The sequence below is a fragment of the Accipiter gentilis genome, chromosome 32 (assembly GCF_929443795.1).
Source record: "Accipiter gentilis chromosome 32, bAccGen1.1, whole genome shotgun sequence".
NCBI classification, from domain to species: Eukaryota; Metazoa; Chordata; class Aves; order Accipitriformes; family Accipitridae; genus Astur; species Astur gentilis.
Genome location: NC_064911.1, coordinates 1,757,383 through 1,784,986, shown reverse-complemented (window position 1 = coordinate 1,784,986; position 27,604 = coordinate 1,757,383). Strand labels below are relative to the sequence as shown.

The 27,604-nt window shown below is 42.2% G+C and overlaps 2 protein-coding genes across 5 annotated transcripts in view; both read left to right on the top strand.

The window, feature by feature from the left end:
- ADAMTS5 (ADAM metallopeptidase with thrombospondin type 1 motif 5) overlaps positions 1-27,604 on the top strand; it is a 315,489-nt gene that overhangs the window by 153,650 nt on the left and 134,235 nt on the right. The gene's annotated exons all lie outside the window — the stretch shown is intronic.
- CYYR1 (cysteine and tyrosine rich 1) overlaps positions 20,598-27,604 on the top strand; it is a 59,766-nt gene continuing 52,759 nt past the window's right edge. Inside the window, exons 1-3 of one of the 4 annotated variants that reach the window (XM_049835172.1) lie at positions 21,807-21,905; positions 22,560-22,621; positions 22,921-23,023. In XM_049835172.1, the coding sequence (XP_049691129.1) occupies positions 22,612-22,621; positions 22,921-23,023 (113 nt within the window). In that variant the 5' untranslated portion in view covers positions 21,807-21,905; positions 22,560-22,611. Of the gene's footprint in view, positions 20,686-21,806; positions 21,906-22,423; positions 22,622-22,917; positions 23,024-27,604 lie in introns of those variants that run through there. The other 3 variants (XM_049835171.1, XM_049835170.1, XM_049835169.1) reach the window with 3 other exon arrangements.

The following is a 27,604-nucleotide window of genomic DNA, read 5'->3' as shown; positions in this document are numbered from 1 at the left end:
TCACTGATTCAGAGTCGTCCAGGTAAACGGGAGGCAAGCTAGCAAACCACCTTCCTCTCGATATGGCATAGTGCAGCCACGCATCTGGGAGTAGGGAGTGGAAGTCACACTCCAGCAGGAGACCATGGTAGCAGATAGCCAGCTGAATGTGCAGTCACACGACTGATGTAGCCAATGCAATCTTTGTCTGTATCATTGGGGTAGAGAGGAGTAGGAGCTACACGTGATTTGGGGGTTTTGCTTTAATGCCCAGTTTTGGTGTCAATGATGTCTGCAAATCTGAGGTGCTTCTTCCTGACTAGCAATAAAAAAGCCAGGCTTTATAGTCAGAGAACCAAATACCTTGGGGGTTTTGTAGATTTTAAAAAGAAAAAGCAATGGGTAACTTAAATATCCTCAGTCAATTCCTGCATGGGGAAGGAGGGGGGATGCAGTGCCATCAGGGCAGGGCACTGCCCTCCTTCTCCAGCCAGGTCCCATCCCACAGGCTACATCAGGGCAAGCCCAGCCCAGCTGGGACACCAACAAGCTGGCTTACAACAAGCTGTAGACAGGTTCCAGAAATTTTAATCTGATGTTTTAAGTTTCTTAATGGCTACATCAGAAGAGTATGAAGAACAGACACAAGCTGTATGTCTAGTGTCAAATTATGGTTACCTCAACAACACTACAGTCACAGAGACAGAGTCATGGATGCAGAGACACTCCTCCTCTCCCTCTCTCTCTGTCCTTCTCTTGCTTGCCACTGAATGTTTCCACAGAGAATGTAGCTATAATATTAGGGTCCAACACACCTAATGCAGCCCTGTGTGGAGAGGTCTGACAGCTCCCATCTCCTCAAAAGGTTCCAGCCTTTCTGTGGTCTTCCATTTCTATTGATGCAGTTGACATAAGGTCCCACTCAGATGGCATGAGGCACCCCTCTGGTGCCATCTGGCTTACAGGAATTGCTATGAAGACAAGAAGCAGTGTGCCAGCCACATCATCTGTGGAACATCTCATCTACTAGTTTACCCATAACATGAGAGCAGGTTGTCAGTTAAATAAGGTGCTCTATAAGGTACGGAATAACGGATTACTCTTTCAGTCTTAACAGACAGGATGAACAAGAGGTTGAAAGGAGGAAGATGAGAACAGACTCGCTGATGGACAAGGAACTCCAGCCCAGTGTCCTCAAGGTCTTTGGGCACTCCTGTTCACTGGGTGTCAGGTCCTTTAAAACCCTTTGAGTACATGGGCCCCAAGAAGCTTGTGAGGGAACCAGAAACTGTGATCATATTCTCTGTTTTCCAGTCCAGGAGCTCCTCAAAAGGCTTCTGGTTAAGGAACAATTGCTGCAGGGAGCAGAAGTGGTTACGTCCTCTGAAAGTATGTTTTTACCAGTAGCCTGATGGTTGTGCTCTGCCCACTGCAGTGATCTGGCTTTGTCTGGCCTCTCTTACCTGTATGCTAGAAGTGATTGCTGCTCCTGAAATCTGTTTCCTTTTAAGTCTACTTACAACTTCATTGTAGATGTAAAACTGGACCATGTGTTGAAGGGAAAGCTGAGGTTCGCTTACCTCAATTACTCTCACAAAAATAAAGTTACAAGGACCAAGTTGCATGGCTTTTATCAGTAGCTATTCCTCCTATATTTCCACTTCAAAAATAGCAGAGAGGATGGAAGTATACAGGTGAAAAAAGAAACCTTGTGACTGCTGGAAGCTCTACTGAATATCAGATGGAATATCAAAGAGTTTGAAAGGTGATGTTTTCTATGTTTTTTACAGTTGTCCTTAAATTCTGCCTGATTTGCACCTTAATTTATTTGTCCATGAGGAAAAAAAGACCATTAAGTAGTTCAGCATGAGAGATTATCTTTCAGCATTTGAGCTGAGTTAATTAACATGAATTGAGAACATATATTACTTTCTACTGACAGCATACCCTGGAATACATAAAACCAGAAATATCATGGGGTTTTTGTTGGGAGACAGTCTAATGGTTGTTTATTTCAAATTCTTAAGTGAAACACTAAGAGTGTAGAAATTCTAACAGAACCTTGCTGATTTATACAGAACATGAGGTGCTGAAATTAAACAGGTGTTAACAAAAGCAAAACAAAAATTACTTTTAAACAATTGGGTTGAAACCCTATTTTGTTGTAATAGCTCATTTTCTTGTCTCTCATGCAGTCACGGTTTCATCAGTTCTGCAGTGAAAAGAATCATCCAGTCCAGGCAGGATCTGAATCCCTAATGATAGACAGGATGGAAAGAAAAAACTAAGTGGTCCTAATACATAAGGCAACCTAAATTTGGTCCAGCCTAGGAGAGCATCCCAAATGTAAATAAAGAATTATACAGAATTGCAAGAGAATCTTTCCTCTGACTTAAAGCCAACATCCCTTTCTTCATCCAATAGCTCTTAAATATGAGCTTTATTTTTTTTCAAAGCATTACATTGTCAATGCAACATGTTACTTTTGGTGATACTCTCCAAACACCACCACATTTACTTCTGTGGTGTCAGGTAAAGGAAATTTTCCAGGTCAGATTTTTGTACATTGGGTGACTACTAAGCCATCAATGAATTAATTAATGAGACACTTCCATATCATACATGACAAATTATTACTAATACTACAAGGAAGAGAAGTGTTGGAGGGGAGCTGCCATTTTGTGATTCATCGTGTTTCTGGCTTTCCTCCTGCTTTGTATGCATCCTATTGCAAGTAGCTACTATTGTGTTGTTACTGATGCATTTTTCACACAGGCTGTAATCTCGGTCTTTACTTGCAGCAGTGAACATTATATTTCTATATTTTCTGCATTGTTTCAGAGGTCAGGAGACTGCAGATTTACATGCCTTGGTCTGTTACACAAAGCATGCATATTCACTAGAAAAAAAAAGTCAACAAAAAAGAAGAGACTGTCTTGTAACTCTCATGCAGATAAAAGGAGCTGAATTCTTCTACATTAATCACACCAGTATTCAAGGATGAGAAGTCTCCATGGCAACCTTATTGTCATATGGCATGCATAAAGCTCCCAAGTATCCTATGAAACTACTATTTGCCTTTTTAAAATACTGAAGGACAGGGCAAAAGACATATTAAGGTGTGCTTCAGTAAACATCAATACATAGCTGTGTCCATAAATAATCTGAACAAATCTGAGGTCTTTAATGGTGGGATTTTTTAATCAGTCTTTGCATGTGCAAAACTTTTATTTGTGACAGAGCTGTTTAGGATCTACATGAGGACTCCAAAGTCAGCTATGTCCTTGCTTGAGGAGCTTCCTCATTCTTCTCATTAACTGCATCTCAGATTATCACTGTAAGGGGAGCATAGCTATTGTAGGACCCTATCATACACCATAGCAGGGAGTATATCTTCTGGGACATGGAATTTACCAGAGGTGTGTCAGAGCAGAAAACAAAACATGGCCACTTCCTTTCCCCAACAGCTTTTAGGAGCCTCATTTTTGTTGTTTCTTCTTTTTATACTGGCAAATGAAGACCTATAGGCCTAATATCAGTGTAAGGCAAACTGACGGAAGCTGCACTAAAGAACCAAATTCATAAATGTACAGACAAATATGAGACTGAGGAAGATCACATTATTTTTTGTAGAGACAAGTCATGCCTCACAAATCCACATGAGTCCTCTGAAGTGGATTGAGTGGACTGAGCACACAATGGCTTGACACAGACAAGCATCACAAGTCCATGGTCTACTTCATCTCCAGGAGGCTTTCAGCAAGATTTCCTCCTCCTCCCCAAGCAGAAAGCTCTTCAAGAGACTCAGTTGCTACAAGCTAAAAGGAGAAAGTCCTCTTGTGGATCAGTACTTTACTAAAAGGCAGGAAACAAAAGGTAGGAACAAATGACATTTTTGCAAAAGGGGAGAGGCTGCAGAAATTGGTGCTAGGACGTATGCTCTCTAACGTATCCCTAAATTATCTAAAAATGAGTAGCGATTGCAGTGTCAAATTGCAGATGATACTAAATTTTTCAGGGCAATAGTCAAAAAAGAAAAAAGTCAACTGTGACAGGCTGCAGAAGGTTCTTAGAAGAATGATAGGTGAATAAAACAGCATATGAATTTCACTGTTTGTGAGGTGATTCACAAGAGGAAAAACAACCCTCACTTTGCATATAGAATGATGGGCTCTGAATTAGCAATTACCATTCAGAAAAGAGATCTTGGAATTATAATAAATAGTTCTGTGAAAATGTCAGCTCAAAACTTGGCAGCGGTCAAAAAAGCAAATAGAACAGAGAACAAAAGAACAAACATCGCTAGGCTGCTGTATAGGTCTAGATGGTAGCTGCATTCTCAGTAGGATGAATAACCTTCATCCCCCCACCTCCAGAGAATACAGTACTATTAGAAAAGGTGCAGCAAAAGGTAACACAGATGGTTAAGGTGTGGGGCTTCCATACAAGAAAAGATTAAGCAGACTAGAACCCTTCAGCGTGGAAGATAAATGACCTTTATGATATCTATAAAGTCATGATAATGCAGAGGTAAATAAGGATGATTATTCACTGCTTCTCAGTATAAGGACAAAGGGGCATCAAATGAGTCGTAAAAGCAACAGGCTCAAAGCAAACAAAAGGAGTCACCTTCTTATATAATCCATAGCTCAGGTGTGGAATCCCTTACTGCTGGAAACTGCGCATGCCATAAGCTTTCTCAGGGGTTCAAAAAGAAATTCAGACACATTCATACAAAAAAGATCCTTCAAGATTTATAAAACAAGTTTGAGTCTCAGACTGAAGAAGCATTGCAGGTGGATCCATACGCTCCATCCTATGCATCCCTTCTTAGTCACCGTCAGAGACATGGTACAGAATAAAGGAGATGTCCACCCTGGCCTGGACCAGGCATTCTTATGTTAAACCATTATTCCACAACATTAGAAGCAGGATGATACACACATTCAGCAAGTTTTCCTGTGTAGCATGGATCTGTGCTTCCTATACGGTTAGGTCATCTGTATCTCAGTTTTGTATGTTTGCTCTTAAAAGATATCAGCCTTCCCTAAGGAGTCTTGATCCTTGAGCTACAAATCTAGCTTATACCTTTCTGACCATTGAATGATATTCCTGAGCTCCTGGTGCAATTCTTGATCAAAACAAGGGAAGAACTCCTTTCAGCTTTAAATTCTCAACAGGTCATTTGTGAGTGGAGAAACCAATACTCCATCCATTTCCTCTAACCAGCCACTGTCAGTGTTGTACATGCCATTCCATAGCAAACTCTTGGGAAAAAAATAGTCAATAGCTAGCTGCAAATATACTCCTTGTATTGTCTAAATGTATCTTAGACTTGGCATAATCTAGATTTGGCCCAGAAGAAGGATTAAAAAATCTTAATGTATGCATTCCTGATGATGATAAGAGGGCCATTTTAATCATTCCGAGCTTCTGTGCAGGAACTCATGCTCTTGGTCATGTGCTACTGTAGTTTTTCATCAGAAAAATTACATAAGTCCAAGGGTGTGCACTTAAATAGAGAAATGTACTGAATGCGTAGGGAGGATGGCAAGCTGCATTCTGCAATTATGAATTGCTACAAGCATCATTTCTTTCTCTTTCCACAGCATCTGTATGAAGTCATGGTATGGACTCAGAGTGATAAACTGCAAAAAACATGTATTACTTCTCATCCTTATAGCCAATTTGAAGAGTATGGACTAGGTGGGTGGACTGTAAAATGAGTGAAAAGCTGGCAAGAGTGTTGGGCTCAAATAATAGTATTCAGTGGTTCAAAATCTAGCTAGCAGCTGATTACTGTCAGCATTCCTCAGGGTTGAGTACTGAGCCCAACTGTTCAACATCTCCACCTGTGACCTGAGCGATGTGACAGAATTCAACTTTGTGGATAACACCAAACCAAGGGTAAGTGGTTGACAAGGCAGAGGGGAGAGCTGCATGCAGAGACACCTCAACAACTGGAGAAACAGGCTCCAAAAATCCTCCTGAATTTCAACAAAGACAAATGCAGTCTTTCACCTGGGATTGAACAATCCTGTGAAGCAGCACAGGCTGAGAACTGACCAGTCAGGAGGAAGTTTTGCAGAGAAGGAGCTGGGGGTGCTGGTGGTTAACAGGTTGAACATGACCAGCAGTCCACTCCTGCAGCAAGGCAGGCCTACCCCACACTGGACCAAGTCAGAAAGAGTGTAACCAGCAGGTCGAGGGAAATGATGCTTCTCCTATGTGCAGCTCTTTTAAGACCCCAGCTGGAGGACTGGCAAGAGAAACACCAACACACTGGAGCAAGTCTGGGGACAGATCACTATGACACTAAGGGGCTGGTGCACATGGTGTGCAAGGAGAGGCTGAGGGTTTGTTCAGATTGAAGAAGAGCTGGCTTCAGGGTGGCCAGGGGACCAATTGCCTTCTTCAGCTATCTTCTGGGGTTTATAGATGAGACAGACTCAGAACTGTTGGAGGTGCACAGCAAAAGGACAGGAGGCAATGTTCACAAGTCACAATGAGGGAAATTCCAACCGTAAGGTAAAAAGATCACAATCATGGTGTTTACACACTGGCTCAGGCTGCCCAGTGTATTTTCAGAACCTCTGTCCTTGGAAATATTTGAAACGTGACTGTACAGAGACTGACCAACCTAATCTGAGTCTGAAGTTAGCCCTGCTTGGAGCAGGGTGTTGAATTAGCCTTACAGTACCTTGATGTCCTGGGATGCAAAGGGATGCTGGGCATTTCTCCAGCATATTCAAAGAGAATTGGGTGCACCTGTTCATGTGTGCTGAACAGGTTGGTGTGGGCCTGCTTATGCAGCTGTTCAGAGCATCTGGAAGGACTGTCTCCTCAAGGTCTCTCTTGATGTCTACCAAGCCCCACAGAATGTAGTACCTCCCAGCTGGCAGGCCCATGTATTCTCCATAACACCATTTGTCCTGCAAGGAGGGAAATTACTATATGGCTGTTGGCATTTTAAAGATGTAAGGGGAGTTTCCCTCTCACTTGTGGATATTTATAGCTGGAACACTACCTAGGGAGAGACTTAAAATGTTACTTTAATGTTTTATCATCTGTGAAATCTTTTTCATGTATTTATTTTTCTGTAGTTATTCTAGTAGGTAAAAATACCTTATTTTGCCCTTTTTCTGTTTTGAGGTTTCTTTTAATGATTATTCTTTCATGTCTGGGTAGAAACCAGCAATTCTTACCTTTCATTCAGGAGACTAGGAAAGGTCCATCTTGGGTAAATACATATTTATTCATACTTACTAGAGCAAAATTACTCCCACCAGAGCTATCAGTCTATCAGCTAAGTATGTAATTAAGCTTTTTTAAAGCATATTATGTACTTGGCAGACCAGAATGACAATACAGAAGTTACACTAGTCTATCTGGTAAATAGGCAATTATGCCTTTTATTCAAATTTTTATTTACCATTTAAGAGAGTCATTCAAGCCTGTTAAATTTTCTACAGACAGTACTTTTGTTCATCTTTGTATGTAACAACATTTCATTTATTCAACTGAATTGAACATATATTTTGAGTTGCTAGTGGGGTATGCATGAAGAAATATATGTTATCCAACATGTCATGAAAGTCTTAGTCATATAAAAACATGGCATCTAGGGTACATCACTTACCTTCTGCCTGTCGCTGCCTCTCTTGGGGCTTCTCCAAACTTCCCAAATCCCTGCTATGAAGCAAATATCAGCATTTTGAGAGTTATAAAAATCTGCCACAAAAATAGTTTGCCTTAAAATGAGAATGATATATAAATATAGGGTATTCCTGTCCTGGCTAATGACAGGATAAACATGCAATACAGCTAATAGTAGCTGGATGTGGAAACCTTACACCATAGGAGAAGAAACATCCCAGCTTTTCCACTGAGCTTTTCCATTTGTTTTCAGGACCACTTCATGGAAGCTTTTATAAATTAAGCTCATCCTTATTTAGCAAATACTCTCACACGTTTTCTTCCTTTGAAGTGACCCCACATTAAGGATGGGTTTGAGTGCCCTGCTTTAAGTAGGTTCTCAGTTCATATCAATTTTGAAAGCATCAACACTGAAGAGTGATCTCTTCTAAATAATTTCTGGAGACTTCTGAAATGTTTTTATTATACATTTATGTGTTACGTATGCAATTTAAAATGCCTTAAAATGCCACTTAAATAGTGTAATTTTTAAAAAAATATGCAGGACTACCATTGTAAACAGATTGGTCCATAAGCAGTGATCTGCAAAAGTAAACAGTCTCTAAAAGTTACAGCTTTTAGGTGTTGATGGTTTTAAGCACAAGCTTAACTTTACCAAACAGGTAGTTCCATACTAGTGGAAGTAATGATACCATTCCTAAAAATGTAAAAAATTAGGCTTTTTCATCTTTTCAGTTTTGTACAGAAGAAGAATATGCCCAAATTGATGAATACCCAGATTCATCATATCCTAGATACCTGTAAATGGCTTACAACAAACAATTAGACAAGTTGTTTACTGTCAGAAGGAAGAAAAGCAGTTATTTTTGACAAACAAGTGAAATACCATTGTAGATTTTTAATATTGCCCTCTCTCAGCATAACTAACTGTATTTTTACAGGGATTTTTTAAAGGCTTTTGTGGAACACAGAATTTAGGCAAGAAGCATTTTTGAAACTAGGAGGATGGTGGTGGTGGTCTTTGTTGTAGAATTTGAAGAACAGACTGAGCAGGAATCCCTGGGATCAAAGTAATGTGTCTGTTTTTCTTTACTCAATAGAGAGAATGGCAATAAAAAAGCAGCTCTTGTAGTAAACAGACCTTTAAAATCCAAGCCTATTAAAATGCGTAAAATAACCTCTGTTCTGGAAAATGTGGATGATGCTGAGTCTCTTTCTTCCTCTAAGTAACAAATGGCCTTGGTTATATTCAACTGCATTACAGCCTTCAGACGTGGATGCTACCATGAACTATGCATTCATTTGCACAGCATATTAGTAAAGACTTCTTTTATCCTAGTATAATAATGGAACAAACAATAAGAAAAGTTTTAAAAGCCTTGTTTTTACATTCTCTGTTGGCAAGTGACCAAGATTTTTCATCTCTGAATTTTGGTTATGATGTTTCTTACTATAGCACAAGTTCATCAGCAATCTTTGTGTTATCAAACAAAAAAAAAAAACCAATGCAAAAAGTGTTATACATTTAAATTTATTATTGATTTATTATACCTATAGAATTTGAACTATAAGATGTAACTTACCTTCTACTGCAGATACTGTTGATAGTTTTCAATGTATCTCACAAAACAATAGTGAACTAAGCACTCTGGGTAGCTGTTATTGCCCAATTTAATTTATGGTTTGATAAACAAGGAATACAAAGGTTAGGGAGCTCACAAAGAAAATGCTTGCCACTTCTGAGAATAACTCCCATTTTTTGCTTTCAGCCCTCTGTTCCTGTTATTCTTGCTGTTTCTCATTGTGGCTTCCAAAAAGTAATTGGGATTTGATCCTGTGGTTCAGTACGTCCCAGTTTATGAGTTTGTGTTTATGTTTTCCTGCAGTTTGCACCTTCTACAAGCTTTGTGCATGAGCCAGATCCTTATTTGCTGTAGACTGGTGTAACTGCTCAGATTTCAGTGTCTCTATGGCAGTTTGCAACAGCAGAGGCTCTAGTCACGAATTCCAAACATAAATGGCATGCTTCAAATATCTTTCATTAATTTAGTGGGGTTATTTAATCTGAATGCTACAGCAGAATTTACCTAATCCTCAGAATACTGCTTTTTTAAATGGGTATTTTCCATTTTTTTATTATCCCATGTGCCATCATGCCCTGTAAGCATCTCTTTCTCAAACAGGAGTTAGAATATCACTGTTTCCTGAAGAGGTCACTCCTTGACTGTTTGTCACATGGACACAGCTATTACTGACCAATAGTATTGCCTTTAGGAAGCCAAAACAGTATTTCTTTTGAGAGTTATGGTTATGAACACATATGTATTATATGTGCCAACTTCTTTTTTAATGTTTTAGTAAAATTCCATGTGGCCAGCTGGTGTAATACAATGGTTATAATTAAGATGTCAAGTTTTTTTATAGGTAGAAATATTTTCTGTTCTGAATAGAGAAAATACCAATCACTGTGTGATAACTGTCTGCAAATCCTAATTTTCCTTGACAATCACTTTATTGTAACTAATGACATGTAAACTTATGCATAGGCTATGAAACACCTTTGAGATTACTTGTATTTATTTGAGATTACTTGTATTGCTACTTTTTATTTTTAATCAGTGTTGCATTGCTAGCTGAGTATACAACCACAAGTAAGAGACCTTTGGAGAAGATTTTCAGGAGAGGAATTGATTAAAAATGACCTTTCATAGCTTCAGCTTTCCAGCTGCTTTCCCTGAAGTGATCCTCACTGGTTGTCAACCAGTTACAATAATTACCTCTGATCACTGTAAACAGGTGAATGGAATTTCAAACTCGTGCTTTATCACAGGAATGTCTGGCAGGAAGAGAAATAATGAATACAATGTAGTAGGCTCTTAGACAGACAGGGACTCCAGATAGAACAAAGGAAATGGAAGGGATATGCTCATTACATATGTTGTGCCTTGCATAGACATCTGGCCCAATTTTGCTCTCAGAAAATCACCCAACCAGAAAATTTTTTAAAAAACAGGAAGCAATGGTTGGAGCAGTTTCCCAGTCCTCCTCACCAGGCGATCCTGCTGATTCCCAAACTAGAACAAGAGAAGGGGATACTAGGAGCAGAATGGGAGCATGGGTGCATAACGAGGTGGCTTCTTTTGGAGGAAGTTGTTGTGTAAAGTGTTTGCAGGACAGAGCTCAGTTACAGCTGTCCATATTGACATAATGCCATGGGTTTTCGTAGGAATTGCTCTGAGCTGGTAGGAAAGTCTAGGCAGCTCTCCTGTAAGTGAATTACATGATTGCATTGGTGTGTTCTTAGCAAAATCCCCTACCTATCAAATTTGGCACATGGACAAACTAGGTGCTGAAGAGCTGCAGAGACATATTTTTCCAACAGAACAGGTTTTTAGCCACTCAGCATCAATACATGGACACAGAGTTTCCCTACGTCCCTTCCTCCTCCATCGCCCACCTTCCTGGGACCCTAAATAAGTCGGCACAGAGTGTTGCTTTCATGACATGGTGAGGACAAAGTCCTGTGCTGCAACAGTTTTGATAAGCTGACCCATTCTGGTGTCTAAATAGGAGCTTCAGAAAGAATGTCCCTACAGGTAAAGGCTGAAGTACTTGATAAAATGTTGCCCCTACTTCATCCAGCGCACATGGATTAATACAGGAGGGAAGAGCTTGCTTTTTCCCTACCTTTTGTAAAAAATAGTTACTAATTGTATATTGGGTAATCCATTGTGTGATCCATTATAACAGAATAATTCTGAATAGATGCAATTAAATCTAAATGTACATGAAGATGCCTTCTCTTCTGATTAAGATAGTAATCTCTGGGCTTAATTCCTACAATACATTTTACCAAGTCATTCATTAGTTTGAAAAGATAATTATTTCAGTTCCAAAATGGAATGTATATGGCTTGATTATAACGTCGTCGTCCCCGCCCCTTATGATTATACGCCTTTGCTTTTCAGTTCCACATCTTATGTCACCACATGATGAACTCTGCTGAATACAATTAACAGCTGATGTGCTGCTGGCAAGGATGACATTGCATGCAAGCTGCTTCCCAATTCAAAAGAAAAACCTTAAAAAAATGTTAAGAGATTGAAAACTTCCACCCCCAAAGTTAAGGCATTCCATGAAAAGTGGGCCATTGCTTGAAAATGGATCACCTGAACTGTTATGGCAGCTGGCCATGAAATCTCCAGAAAATGTTTTCCTCTCAAAAATTATTCCTTAAATGAAAGCCTATGAGCCTTGATCTCTGTAGGAGAGAGCAGAACCTCCAAAGACCCAAGTGTCTGGGAATAATAAAGAAGGTGTATTTGTCACTTGTTAGACATGTTGTTATTAATGGCATTTTTTTATTTGTGTTAACAGCTCCTTGATTCTAGGAAGTCCTTCTTATGGCAAGAACTCATTGTGAGATGTCTGTGGGGCATTTCTCAGAAGAGTGAGCTTTAATCTTCCAGTTATTAGTCCTTGGCACTTACTTCTGAAACGCTGTGCTTTTTCTCTGTCTCTAGCCCGAGGACTTGAAGACAGTCAGATCTCAGGGTTTGAGGAGGAAGCCTTTGGCTGCCTCCCATAAGGGCCACAACACAGTGCCACTACAGAAGAGCATGGGGAGAGACTTTGACAATTGCACTTTCCTCCTCTCAATCCACTGCCTCCTATGGACATTACCTCCTAGCCTTAGCCAGAAGCACTGGTTCTCCATGACGAGCATCTTGTCCTGCTCTTGTACCCAAAGGCCAGACTGCCAAGCACCAGAACAAACAGCTCTGGTGTTTCCTGCTGTCTGCTACAGAGGAGACTTACCTCTGCTTACTCTTCTGAAATCCTGCTGTAATGTTCTGTGAGGCTTGGGAGTGAGGGGTAAGGCTTGAGGTTACCCACCATCTAGCTAACAGAACATTAAGAAGATAGCATTAGGCTGTGTCCTTTGTCCTCTTTCTGCAACATCCAACAACTCTTCAGTTATAATATGGGTGATACGTATGATTTCTGCACTGCACTTCAGTTTCCTTCCTCCAGCTTCACTAAACTTCCAAATGGCTAGGTATTTTTTTATGCTTGTTTATCAGAACTCAGGCTCATTGCCTATTTACATATGTATATATGTGTGTGTGTGTATGTATGTATGCATGTAAAAATATTTTTATATACACATATATAGAATATATATATGCATGTATATGTACATTTAGCATATTACCAGGAAGAAGAACAAGTTTATATCTTTTATATGGGGTTACACAATCTCTGCATTTTGAACCAGAGCATAGTTCTTGAAGCAGCTTTTTTCATTTATGTGTGTGGCCAGAGTGTGATGGCAAGGTATGGCCAGTTTTATCTTAACTTTCTCACCAGAACCTGTTGAGGAAACCAGTCTACCTAATATTTCTAGTGCTGTATTCGGGATAAGAATCCTCCTCCCTTGAAGAAGGAGCTCAGGATCATTCAGATTCAAATCATGATTCCGTCACTGACTTCTCATAGTGGATTTGAAAAGCCATGTAGTCTCTCTACCTTATTTCCTTACAGACCAGGGAGCAGAACACCACCGTAAGAATATTGACAATATTTTTATTCTAACATCCTCTACTTCATGGGGGTCGCTACAAAGATGCTTGCACAGAGCATTGAAAATAGGAGACACAAGTTGTTCAGCTGAGCTTTTTCGGGAAGCTGAAAAACATCTAGCAATTGTGAGGATATGGGTTTTTCCCCACAGTTTATTAATACAAATCACTTGTTTCTGTTGCCAGTTCTAGTGAACTAGCAAGCTGCCAAGGTGCTAATGAGCATACAGTCTGAATAGCAATGCCAGTGCCACTGGCCATGATGATTAGGAACATTGCTGAACATAGATGATGCTGTCTTGACCCTTCTCTCTGCCTCCGACTTGAATGCGTTCTACCCTGCTCCAAAACATTTGTCTTCTTCTTTAACTGAAAAGTTAAGAACATTTTGGTTTGTTTTTCAATGAAAGCATGCTGCCACTTCTGAAAGCATCCTTATGTAAGAGAAATAGCCAAACATTTGCTTCCACATCCTGAAGTTGCTCAAGGAAGAACAACGGCATGATGACTAGAGCAATTCTAATCCTGAAGTTATTAAAAGTGGCCACCCTCAGACATGTGGCTTTGAGCCTTTTCATAGTTGTAGAACTGTGATTATGGTAGTTGGGTTTCTTTCTCTTCCCCATCTCACCAACTCCTCATCTACCTCTGCTGTCCTTCATATCAATTTATATAAGAATTTGAGGTGTAGACATACAGGCCAGAAGAATTTTGAAAGGCAAGGCACTGAGTCCAGCTAACAGGGACAGGGTTCTTTCTTGTGTGAGAGTTTAATAATATAATGCTATCAAATACCACTCTCCTGTTTCAATCCATGGAAATAGGATACTGAAGGGAATGACCAAGACCCATTAGCATAGGATATCTGCTGTGCTAGCAACGTTCCACAACCATTTCCACGAGCAGCATGTCAGACTGCTGTCCTTTCAGATGGGCTATGTCTGTACTCCCTTAGGCTTCGAGAGGAAAAGCTAAGCTTTTCCCAGTGCAATGGTTCCTCCTGTCAAGTCATGCAATGTTGACAAGCACTGGGAGCCACATACTTTTTGTTGCAACCACAAGGATTAAAAGGATGTTATACAAAAGATGGCCTTTTAAAAATAGTAAATAGCTATCTTTGCACAAGCAAATATGTAAGAACATAGCACTACAGAAGACGACATGTTTCAGCCCATATAACTGTAGACCAGGGACTAAAGGATCAGCAGAATAACTATTTCCTCCTTCCTAAATATAGAATAACTATTTCCTCCCTCCTAAATACAAGAAGCTACAATTCCTACTGAGTGTGCTCCTCTTCATTTGCCACCAGTCTTAGCTGGATTCTGCTACTTGCTAGTTCATCTTTATTCAAGTAAATAAGTGTATTAATTTGTAATCCAGTTTACCAGCAGACTGAAATGATTAATCTATAGTTTGGTGTTTGTTTCTATAAAACATTTTCCTATATAGATCTGTTCAGCAAAGAAGAAAAGTAAATTTAGCAATATTTTTCCACAAAGTTCTCTAAAGGTCACAAATATCAGCCAAGCATCAGCAATTACAATGGACACTGATACGGGAAGTTGAGGCTACTCACCCTATGTGCTGGATGCTGCAGGAAAAGGTGACATTTGGCTGTTTGCACTGCGTATTTCTTAGGAAAAATAATTTCAAGAGATTCATTATACAAGGGGCAGGAAATCCTCAAACCTGCTCTTATCATAGGTGCTAAATAACAAAGACAAACTGAGATCATACATGATGTGTTGGGAAAGCACAAGATAGAGCAGACTTGGTAAGAGAAAATGTACCATACCAGACAGAGCTGTTCTCTGGACTCTGATGCATTCTTCACAAGCTACTGCTGATCCCATTAAATCCTTCATCTACCTATCCCCAACATAAGCTTTTAAAATCCTACTCAGCACTGAATGGTGGAGGCATCATGACTGTGCTCTGAATGATTCTGTTTAAAACTAAAAAAGCATTCTGTTTGGAGCAGAAACTTGAAGTTCACCGAGTTCATTGTTTCCTAAGTGGGGGTATTAATCTGCTTCTCGCAAACAGTTCTTTAATGTTAGCCTCTGCCATGTGTTTAGAGGTCTTGCTTTGTTTGCATTGAATGTGACAGAGGCCAACACTTCCTGTGAAGTTTACAGCACAATAATATCTACTTCTAAGCAATCAACTTTATTAAAAAGATAATATTTAGTATTTCCTAAATATTTTCTACAAGTATTTTATAGAATTTAAAAATTCCAGGACACACCGTCTTAAGTGTGACATCTCTGAATCAACATGTGAGAGAGAGCTTTAAGTCATATTCATGGTTCCCTGAATCCTGGGCTGCTGGATTTTTCCTAAGGCACAAAACTAAGTATTAGAATAATGCTAAATCTTGGCTGCTGGTAATAGCCCCTGACAAACTATGAGGATTTATTGCTTTCTGAGTTATATCACTTTCTGTGGCACTGAGATAATTTGGTACAGAGCTCTCCACACTATTTCAATGCTTTCCAACATAATTGAAGGTTTGGCTGATCATTTAAAATCCTCTGTAGAAAGAATGTGAAAAATAAGTGACCAGGACTTTGATACCACATTTTAACATGGTAATCTCCAGCTTGTTGCTCATCCCTTTACATACCTTCCTCACTGTCATTCTAAAAAAGGATGCTTTTCACAAAAAGTTACCATTGTCCCCTAAAACCATGTGCAGGACAAAATTTTCAAAATAACCCCCTGAAATTCAAAAGAAAAAACCCCCAAACGATTATTAGTCAGATGATCAGCTAGCTCTCCTACTACCTTTTCCTTTGATATTTAACTCACTCACTTCAGCCATGGATTTCATGAGTGGTTAATGAGATTTCATGGATGTCATGAATGTTTAATGGCTAATGCTTAGTTTCAAAAGGAAATAAAAATCTAGTTTTGATTAAGTTATTATATTTCTGATTTTGATCTAGTCAAATCATACATCCTCAAAAGCAATATAGGTATTTAAGAAAGACTGTTTAATTACTCAGATTCTCAATTCTTATACTGAATCACAAAAAAAAAAAAAAAAAAAGATTGGGAGGGTGGGGGTTTGGAAGAGAAAAAACACCAATGCTAGCACCTAAACCCAAGAGTTCTGTGGTTACTGAATTTTCCCTAGATGTTGTTATGGTTCGCTAAGCTTCATCAAGCACTACTGATTAGTTTATTAAAGAAATGTAAGCATACAAGTGCCTGTATTTTTAAATAGTGTTTATCAAGTCTGAATGAAATTCAGCCTTTCAGCAGATCCCTACTGTCAGCATAGGTTTATAAATCACTGTCTGGTGCTCTACCAGAAAGGATACAGTGTTTTTGAGACACTCCTTGCTCTTAATAGAAATAATGTAAAAGGTGTTCCACTATTTCCCTTCCTGTAGCCATATGCAGGAAGATGGTATGAACAGGGAAATTTCTGACTTGCAAATAATTAAAAAACATCTATGTATCTTCTTTGCTGCCTTGAGCTTTTCTGTAGGCAAAATGTAGGTAAAGATTTCACTAGCTTTTATGCAAGTTTACAAAAATAATGTATTTCTACCTGCAGAATTATTCTATTCTGTAGAATATAACCACTACACTGCAGAGATTACATCTACCTTAACATGGCAGATATAACTGAAGGGGCCATAAGATATGTTGTTTGCTGCCTAGGAATAATGGCATTCCTGCATTGCTTTTTGTGAACTTTACACAGCAACAGGCAGGAGTGTTGAGTACATTTCCTCATGTGACAGAGACCGGCAGTCTGTGCAGAGAAGAACAAGACTGTCTTGTAGCCTTCTAGGAGCTCTGTGATAAATTCTCCAGTGTCAAAGATACAAGCAGCAATCAGAAACCCTGAAGGAGATAATAAAGTGGCTTGTGTGGAGATAAGTAGCAATGTAATCATAGACAACATTTTTGAAAAAGAAAGCAAGCATGTATGTTTTTGTATTATAGTAATTAATAGTGTACATGTAACTATATGCCAATACTACCATAGACCTAATGCGTGCTAATGGAGTGGTCAGGAAAAGACATGGCACTGTCTCAAAGGAGAACAGACTCTGATATTGAAAATCCATTTTAAATATTGCATTTAGCATTCAGGTCATCCTCAGAAAAAGGTTTAGCAGAAAGAGCATCCCAAAGTGGCAATGAAACTGATTAGAAGTGCAAAAAGATTTCTGTTTAAAGGAGGAGAAAAGATTAAGTCTTTTTGACTAGTGGCAAGATAAGTAAAAGGAGGCAGAAGTGAATAGGAAATTAAAAGCCCGGTCCAGCTAGGAGTGGAGTCATTGCAAAGCCTTTCATTAACCTCAGAGGTTGGAGTATGCCCTCTGTCAGCTAATCCTGGTTGTTCTTTCATGGTGTAGGAAAAGAGAAGATTCTGAATGAAATGTACAGTGAAATTATATTTGCCATCTGAAGTACAGTGTATCTGTTGTATTCGCTACCACTGGACATTGACACAAGGAACCTATAGGAAAACAAGGGTGACAGTTACACTTCTCCCAGGTACCAGAGCAGATACAGGCACCGCTCCTGACTGAGAACCATGAACCTGAACCTTGCAGAGCCAGGAGGAGAAGGCAGTGCTCAGGGGTGGCTAACGCTCAGAAAGAAGATGAGACTACCCCTTCATGCCATTATAGGATAAGATGGGGCAGAGCTAAACAGACATCTTCCCAGCCACCCCTCTTTCCAGAACCAGGCATTTGCCCAACTCAGCAGCTCCCCTGCTGCTGCAAAGTGTGCCCAGGCTCTTTTGGAGAAGCTCAGAAGTTGGTCAGCTTGTCACGTACTTGAAAACATGTAGAAGATTTATCATTCCTCATGTAGAGCCAGTTAGCAGCTTGAGTTCAACAAGAGACATCTTTAGTGTGCATATAAGATATCCTGTTAATTGTTTTGAAGTGATTTCTCTAGAGGTAGTCTAGAGGTAAAGCAGTTTAAATGCTTGTCCTAAGCATGTGCCTTTTTTTCTATTAAGTTTCCTCTAGTGCTCTATGTGTGATAATTACTGTTTCTAAACTGCTAATTAAGCTTCTGGAGACAGAGATGCCTGATTATAGTGAGTTTCAAAACACTAGTGCACTGGGAGTGGGATTTTCTCTTGAACTGTGCCTGAAGATTAGCACTTCAGGGCTTGTGCACTTAATGTTATCGATCCTGCATGCTTCTCAAAACCATCTTTCAAAAAACATTTCTGGTAAGAGATGATTTTGTCATCATGTGGTGTTGATACGGAGTTTATAAGAAGTATTGTCGTGGCTAGGACCTTAGCTCTAATCTTTTGTTTTTCTTTGCTATGAATTAGCCTTCCTTTAAAATCTCTTTATGAGAACACGAAATAGGTTTTGGTCCCAGAAGGCCCTCACCTCACCCCAGCACAACCAGATGATACCACCCTCACATTGCTCTCCCTCTTCTCAGTCTTCTACAAATGTCCTCCATGATACTGGGAGGAGTGGAAAGATTAGGAGACAAGTTAAGCACCCCTTCTTCCAGCAGATTCCTTCATTTTCAGAGGAGACAGTAGAGCTGGAATGACAAGCAGGCCCAGGGCTATGCTTGCTCTTCTGGGTGCCCTTCTCACCCAGGCAGCCCCTCAACCTGCCTGTGACAACCCATTAACAGGAGCAGCACCACACTGCCTGAGGCTCTCTTAGCCTAGTTTACTCGCAGGGATGGGTCAAAGCAGGGATGATAGCATAAGGCCAGAGGATGTTTTGTGATTTTCCCCACCCCACCCCCCTTCCAAGAAAAAGAAAAATCCAGAGGAGGAAGCAGGTAAAACCTTGGATTGAAAGTTTCTCACTGATTGTTTTCAACATTAATTTGAAGATATATTTCCCTTTGACAGACAGACCTTTCAATTGTTTGTCCAAAGGACAGTACTTGGGAAGTAATAATTAGGGCTGGGGAGTGTTGGAAAGGTTCAAAGGACTTGTCGCCTGCTGACAGGAAAAAGTAACAGCTACAGAAGGTCCATAATGCTGTTAAGTGCAAATCAGTACTGATGCCAAGCATGCTACGCTGGCTTACAACTACTAAGCAATTTTACCCAAAATTTTTGGGAAATACTGAAATGTGACTTGCCGAGAGAGCTCTGAAGGGGGCAAGGGAAGGAATCAACAACAAAAATGGAAGAACAGAAAATAAATACCAACAAAAGGCTTTTCTAAGACAGACTGGCATGGTGATCAAAGATGATGAATTAAAACAAAAACCTGGAGATGTCAGAGTTTCTGCGAGTTATCTACCAGATGCGAGTCTCCTTTACCTGATAAATTCTTTTCCATTACTCCCAATGCTACCTATTGGCAAAATCTCATTATTTTTTCAAGCTTTTGTTCAGGGACAAACTGTGGCCTGCAACCACATGAAGAGAGAGGGAGCAGATGCAATCCCTTGAAATCGTTAACCCACCTGGTCCTAGTTTTACTCTCAGCAGCTAACATATAACTGAAATTTCCTTTTATACACGTAATTCAGGCTGCTGCATAAACTAAGGGATACACACTGCAGGGTAGTTAAAAACACAAGAGGTTGTTTTTCTTTGTTGACAGCCAGGTTCTGGCATACACTTGAAAAAACATTCAGCTGTGCATTGATAAAACAACCAGCTTTCAAGTGATTTGGCTTGGTGGTTTGGGGTTTTGTTGTCATCGGGTGTAGAATAGCTAAATCCTTTAAAAAGAATTTCGTTCTGTGTTTCTGTGTCAGCCTTCCTCTCTAAGCTGGCAGCGGCAGGAAGTCCTTTATGAGCAGAAACACCTGTGGATGTTTCTCATTTTTGTGCACATACTTCAACTTTTCAAAGGGCATTCCTCGACCTGCAGCTCTTCACGCAAAGTCAGGGCTAACCCTTGTGTTCTGTGAGACCACGGGGGTAAACATTTTGGTCTCTGGGCCCCGTCCGTGGCACCCCACCCTCACCAGAGCGCGCCCCGTCCCACGCACCGATTCCGCTCTTGTGCTTGCAAACACGTCACGATTTTAATCCCAGTGTACACACAATCGCGGGTTTAATCGCAACAGAAAAACCCTCGAGTGCAGCGTTCGACCGGGGCAGCGGGAGGAAGGCGGCCGCAGCCTTTCACGCCCCCGGGGGCCCCCCCCAGCCGGACAAGGGCGGCGGGAGGCGGGGAAGCGTGAGGGCCCGTGCCGCGACGGGGCGGCCCCGCCACCGCCACCCACGGCGCCGCCGCGCCAGCCCGGGGGCGGCCCCCGGCGCGGCGGGGGGCAGCGGGCCCGGCCCGGCCCCGACGGCGCCGCCCGCCACCGCCACCCTCCCCGGCCCGCCACCGCCCCCGGCCCGCCTCCGCGCCGCGCCGCGCCGGGGCGGTCGGCGGCTCCGCGCCCGCCGCAGGCATGGAGGCAGCGGGGCGGCGCGGCCCGGCCGAGGGGCGCCCCGCCCGGGGGGTGCTGCTCCCCTCCTTCCTCCTCCTCCTCCTGGCAGGTCAGCGGGGCCGGGCGCCTGCGTGGGGCAGGGGGGAGGCGCGAAGCCGCAGGCAGCGGGTGAGAGCGGGGCTGGGAGGGCGGCGGCGGCAGGGGCCCGGCGGTGGCCCCCCGCGCCGTCCCCCGCCGGCAGCCGCCGCGGGTAGCGGGGCCCGGCGGTTTCAGGCGGAGGCAGGGGCTTTTCCTCGCTGTCGGTGGCCGAATTGGCAGCCGGAGTCGGAAGAGGCTCGCCGGGGTGTCCCAGCAGACCTCTCGGGCAGGGCGTGCTGCGCGGCGGTCCTTCTCGGGCTGCAGGGTGGTTAGACCCGCGCCCTTCGGGAGAGACGCCGTGAGGGGCCCCGGCCCCGCGCCCCGGGGCAGGGCGAGGGCACCCCTCGGTTCCGCCGGCTTGGGTGAGCGAGCGGGAGCGGCAGCTGCCCTCACGTCTGGTCGGGTCGCTGTGCTTGGCGGGCGCGTTAGGGGCACGGCCGGAGACGCCAGCGCGCCTGCCAGAAACGGGTAACGGTGCAAAAGCCTGAAGCTGCTGGCGTGGGGAGTCGCTCCTGCAGGGGTGACAGTGCAGAAGCCTTGGCACGGGGGGTCCCACACGCGGGCACGGCCGTCGCTCCCTGTCGCTGCTCCTGCTCTGCAGGGCCCATGCCAGTCGCTGGCCTCCTCCCTCCTTCTGGAGATTGCCATTTCTCCGGCTGCCCACGTTCGCTTGTTGCTGGGGCGGGTCTTCAGACTGATGGGCCAGTTGTGGCGCTTTTTCGTGCACGTGCGTTTCTTTAACACAGGGGTAATTGCACAGGTTTAGGGCGCAGCTGCATGAGCTGACCCGTGTGCCGTGTTGCACAGCCCTCTCCTGCCCTCACCCTCACTTGGCACTTGTTTTGAAGCAGAGACCGAGCATGAGCAGGTTCAGAGAGCTGACCTGCTAAAATCTAATGAGCAAGGTGAAGGTTTGTGGATGGATCATCAGCATGAGCCATTCACTGCAAAGTAGCCTCCGTGCGAGGTGGGAACTTGCAGCCAGAGGTGGGGCAGGAACGGGAGCGTGGCGGCAGCTGAGATGAGGTAGGGTTGCTCAGATCCCCACGTGCCCAAAGTTGGGCGAGAATGGATGAAAGGCAGTAATGGGACTGGGAGAGTGGGAACCCCTTAGTGTGATCTGCTGCCAGGGGAACGGGAGCCGCAGCATGTCGGGAATGCAGAAGCATAATTCGTCATCTTTGTTTTCAGGTCTCTGCCATGGCAGTGTGTGTGTGACCAAGAGGTCACCAAGGGTGATGGTGCACGGGGCAGGGAGTCCGTTTGGACTCATCCAGGCTGCAGCTGAGGTCCTGGCAGTGGGGAAGGACGGCCTGGGATGAGATGCGGGAAGCGAGGGATCCCCGAAGAGGTTTTTACAGGGCAGTGGCAGTACCCAGAGACTACGCAGTCTTATTTGCTTGGGGGGGACCTGAGTTAGGGCCTTGAAAACACTGAATCGCAACAGCACAAGAGGTCCATAGCTTTAAAATAGCTTCTCATGGCAATAAAAGGATACGTATTCTTCCGTGCTTCTTAATTGTGAGACAGCAGTAAGACAGATCTTTACAATTTGCATTGTTCCTCAGTCCGGCAGACCATTGCTGCTGGAAACGTTTGTGGCCCCCGGCTGGGCAGGACAGTCTTTGGCAGGGGGACGGAGAAGGCACTGCTGGCCCTGATGCCGGGTGCTGCCGTGCCACACTGGATGTGGCCCTGGCGCTGGAGCGGAGCGAGGGGAGCCGCTGCCAGCTGGCAGGGGATGAGGGAGCCCCAGGCAGCTCTAATTTACACCCGGGGCTGGGGCTGGGCAGGGACTGTGGGAGGTAGCCAGTTCCCAGACAGCTTTCTTCTCCTCTCCTGCAGCTCAGCAAGACAGGCAGCCGGCCTCAGGTTTCCCTCTGGACTCCTTGCTGGAATGGAAAAAGGTGATCTGTGGTGTCTTGATGTTTCAAAATGCTCTTTTTATTTTAAATGATGAAATATGAGAAGGAACTGATACAGCCAGCTATAAAATACCCATATGCAAAGCACCTAACTCTGAACTTCCTACTGAAATGCAGAATGAGTGGGAATGGGCTGCCATTAGGATTACAGGGTCAGGTTGCACCTCTAGTGAAGTCCTGTGATTGTATAAAACTGTTAGATTGCATTTTCTTTAAAGCTGTGCTGTACAGCATTTTTTGTTGCTGCCGTTTGACCACAGAACGTTATTTTTATTCAGCAGAAGATTGTCTGGCTCAGTGTGATAATGACTGCAAAGCTTACTGCTGTGATGGGACTACTCCCTACTGCTGTTCATATTATGCCTACATTGGGAATGTCCTTTCGTAAGTATATTTGCACTTTAGAAAAAAACTGATGGGCTGTGTTCATGGACTTGATGTAAACTCGGGTTGTGGGAAACTGTTTTGGCAATAAACAGTGGCAGGGTTTGGGGTTTTTTTGGTTTTGGTTTGGTTGGATGCTGGTAACAAACATTGGTATTCCTCTAAAGTCTCATGTTGCATACATCTTTGAAGCATACCAGAAAGCTTGCTAAAATTGAGGGTTATGCCCTTAGCTTGTGTACAATAATGTAATTTGTGGAAGTAAGCTTTAGAGGTGGCGAAAACTTTGTTTCAAACTCTTCAGATGAAAAAGACTGTGAATAGAAATCTTGTGGGTTGTGTTGAAATGCTTTGTTACAATACCTGAGTTGAACCACTATTCAAATGACTTGGATTTGAGATTCTTTTTGCTTTGAGTACCTTTTTTTCTTTTTTTTCGCTCCCCTTTTCTCTTTATTGACCTGATTGGTTTTGTTAAATGGTGTTTTGGCTTTTGGTGGAATTTGTTGAATAGATTCCAGGTGAGGGTAATCTGACCCTTTAACGCTGTGGTATGAATAGTGTGTTTCACAGTGCTTAAAAAAAACACAGCAGGTGAAATGTAGTGGTTATGAGTATTTCCTATCCAGAGGAAAATATAGGAGTAAACTGTTGATTAAAAACATAGGCTCCAGTGCAGCTGTTTAACTCTGCATCAGTGAGGAAGAAGAGAAGCTTGTGTGCTTGTGGACATGACTCTAGGCTCTGGGCTTGATTTAAGTGACAACCCATAAGTATTACATTCATGTGCAAGGACAAACCTAACCATAAAATGTTGTTCTTCAAGATGGGGCATCTTACCTTCTGTTTCATCAACCCCACCAGTAATTTCCTTAAACTTTAGCATGCAGTCTGTGACATAACTTTTGGTTTATGTTCTTGACTAAAACCAGAAAAGGAAAAAGAGGTATGTCATATGGACTGCTCAGTGCTTGGGGAGGAGTGAGTGGGAAGGTTGTAGTTACTTTTTCTAAAAAGACTCCTCTGTTGCAGGTTTTGTTTGAGCCATGGTACCTGGGGAACATGCCAGTGTTCCCTTCAGCATATTTTATAGCACTTTGAAGGAGTAGGCAGAATGATGGTATTTTAATACAGAATTGATCCACAGTTTTTAAAGCAGATCAGACACTTCCTGGGCTGAAGTAAATAAAATTATGATAGAGCATCAGAATCCTTCATTCCTCTGGAAATGAAAAAGCATGTACTTAAGATTGATTACTGTTGGAGAATGACAAGTGATTTTTTTTTTTTTTCCCACTCACACAGGGAATGTCTGCTTTGATATTTTTTTACTTTTCTCATTCCAAAATTGCTTTCCCATTTGTATGCATGGAAGGAGGTGCTGTTTTGAATACCTTAGTCCAGCTCACATGTGGTTAGGACTGATGGACCCAATAACGTGGGTTATCACATTATAAGAAGGAGGCTTCTGGATTTCATCTCCCACTTCCATGTGATCATCACTGGCATTTGTCTAGCCTAATGTCAGAGCTGTGCTTTGGGAAGGATCGACCAGGGGATTCTTTAGAGTGGCTGCTGAAATGTTCAAACCATGCTTTCAGCACCAGGTTGACACCTAGTCTTTTGTGTGTTTATTCAACAAACATAAACAGCTATTGAATTAGAGCTGAGTGGGAGTGGCTCTGACACATTAGAAGGGTTTTTGTGTATCTGGGTAGTTTTGAATACCAGAGGGGCTCTTACAAGTGCTGTTTGGGACAGCATGTCTTGAAGGAGACGTTTGATTTTCTAATTTTTTATGGTTAAGTACTTCAATTCATAGACTTGAAGACCAGTCGGGAGTCATTATATTTCTCTGACCTGACATTTTGTGTGATAGATTTTTTTTTTCTTTCCCTAGAAGTTCTTTTGGGTGTGTCTTTTTTAAACATGTGTAATCTCATTTTGAAAACTTCAGGCATTAATGAGTTGACCATCTGCCCTGGTAAACTGTTCTGTAGTTCATTTACTAACATTGCTGGGAAATTTTGCTGGGAAACGAAGGTTGAAATTCCTACTGTCAGCTCTTAACTTATCTGCAAGTTTGAAATGTGGCCCTAAATAGTCATCATGACAGCTCTGAACATTATCACTGAGCTGGGTGAACTCTGTCAGCCTCACATGTAAGATTTGCTTTGTTTTGCTTTGCCCTGCGCAGGGGTCAATTCTTTGGCCTTCCTTTGAGCTCCCTCTAGTATTTTCACTTCCCTCTCGAAGTGTGGCTTGCAGGGCTGAGCACAGGGTTTTGACAGAAGCCTTGCTAGGATTATTTTTTCCTGTATCTTTCTTTGAGTACCTATTTTGAAGCATGTGATGATCACAGAAGACATAAAAGAACTTAGCAATTTGTTCCATCTCTAAGTCATTAAGTCACAGTCTTCAAAGTATGTCTACTGCTTTAAGTCTGCAAACTGTTCTTTGCTAGGGTTACTAGCTTGCATATAGTTACATTGCAAAAGATGTTATTGTGACTTTAACTATGCTTCATAAGAATAACCTTCCCTTTTCATTATTTGGCACTATATTGGTCTTTTTTTTTATGTGCAAGCTTTTCCCGCAGAAGTTTCATGTTGCCGAGCCCCCAAACGACAAACCAATGAAATTGCCTTAGAAGATGACACGATCCCCGCAATTTGGAAATGGCCACTACTGACCTATCTGCTTATGTCTTTCTGTTAACAACTGTGTATTGAAGTCTTTTGAAGAACCATTTTTAATCCAACAGACTATGTGTCCTGATAATTCCATATAATGCTGTTCTTTAAATATCCTTCCTTTCCCGTGTCATCATTTTTGATCCTTCTGTCTGCACCAAACAATGGATTTCATCTGTGTGGGTGCTTTCAGAAGTGCCTTTTTACTGTCTTAAACACCGTTAGTAGTCCTCAGTGTTGTATTGGCTGCTCTGCTTCTTTAGAGGTTGCCTGTGCTTCTTCATTTGTTTACCACTAATTTCTCTGCTCTCTTCATTCTTTATAAATCTGCATGTCTTTCTGAAATTTCTCTTCTTTATCTTCTCGGGAATTTTTTTCTTTTTTCACAAGCGTAACTTTCTTGCAGTTTTGGAAGAACCTTTTGGTGTGCAGTAGGTTCTTTTTATAAACAATTTTCTGTTTTGTTTCACGCCTATCACTCTTCTTTTTCTAGACCCATATATGCCAGCAATTGTGCAAACAGACTATAAACACCAAGCAATAATGTATATACTGATTCTAAAATGAATTACGTGTGACTAGATGATGATCATTGATACTAAGTTGCTTGTAGCTTTTAGGTGATTAATTAACTCTCTTCACTCATTAAAATGAGGCTCAACATTGAGATATTTCATGTAGGGTTTTAGATTTTTTTGTTTTTAAGAAATTGTCATATTTTTAGGACACTGGGGAATTTTTTTTCTGTAGTCAGATGAAGTTTTCAGCAAACATCCTCCAGGCTGTGTGCATCTGTGATTAGCCTGTTTTTCTTTCCACACATGAAGAACAGATGCAAAGTTATTGGCTCACTCTAGTATTAGGATTTCAGGGCCTGTAAGAGATGTTTCAGTAACTCCATCTTTAGTTGGAGTACAGGTATAACCTGTAAGCATTCAAGGTCTGTGATTGAGTCATCTGTAGTAATCCCATGAGCATCTCTAATGTAAAGTAACACGTCCTTCCTCCTCATCCCCCCCTTCATGATACCCTTTCAGAGCAAGTTGCTGCAGCATTAATGTTCCAGCTATATTTCCCTTCCTACTAGTTTTCAATAGCTACAGCATGTCATTATTTCCTCTGATGCATATGCATTTCCTCCTGTTTATTTGCTCGGCATCTAGTGCTTAATAGTTAGCCCATCTAAAAATGTTTTTTTCTTGGACAAATTACAGATTTATGTTTGGACTTGAGCAACATAACAGAACTGTGTCTGTGGGATGAAGGAAAAGGTGCAGGGATGCTTGAGTGCTGAGGCTGTTCCTCCAGCCCACTTTTCACTCCCCACCAGAAGAAAGCTTGAAGGCACACTTCCCAGCCTTCAGTGTCATCCCAGCCCTTTGAATCAAGAAACTCAAACTGCCCTCCTCCTCAGAAGCTAGTTGCTAAGCTATTGAATCATTTGTGACTGACCTTTTATCAGTTTCCCTGTGCTGCATCTGCTTCTGCAGCTTGGTACCAGGCTAGGGACTGCAAGGACTGCAGCGTGCTTTCTCCATGAGAGATGCTCCACGTTTGCCCACAACAACAGTATCTTCCTAACCAACCAACTGGCAGCATTTTGCCTTCTGTCACTCAGAGGAGTTGGACGCATCTGGTTATTGCCTTCAGTGCCAGCTCCTCTGAGGTGGGAGTCAGTATTGAAAGGGGTTTCTTCTGCAGAACCCAAATTTCTATGTGTGAGTGTTCCTCACAGTGCTCTTTGTATTTGCTTTTGAGAGGCCCCAAATTGTCTGGCCCTCATGCTTATCCTCGTGGCTGTTGGATTTTCTGTGGGCTAATTCCCAGTTTAGTCTTTTCCACCACATTGTGCCTGGTGTTTATCATCGCCCACAGGTGACTTTTGAGC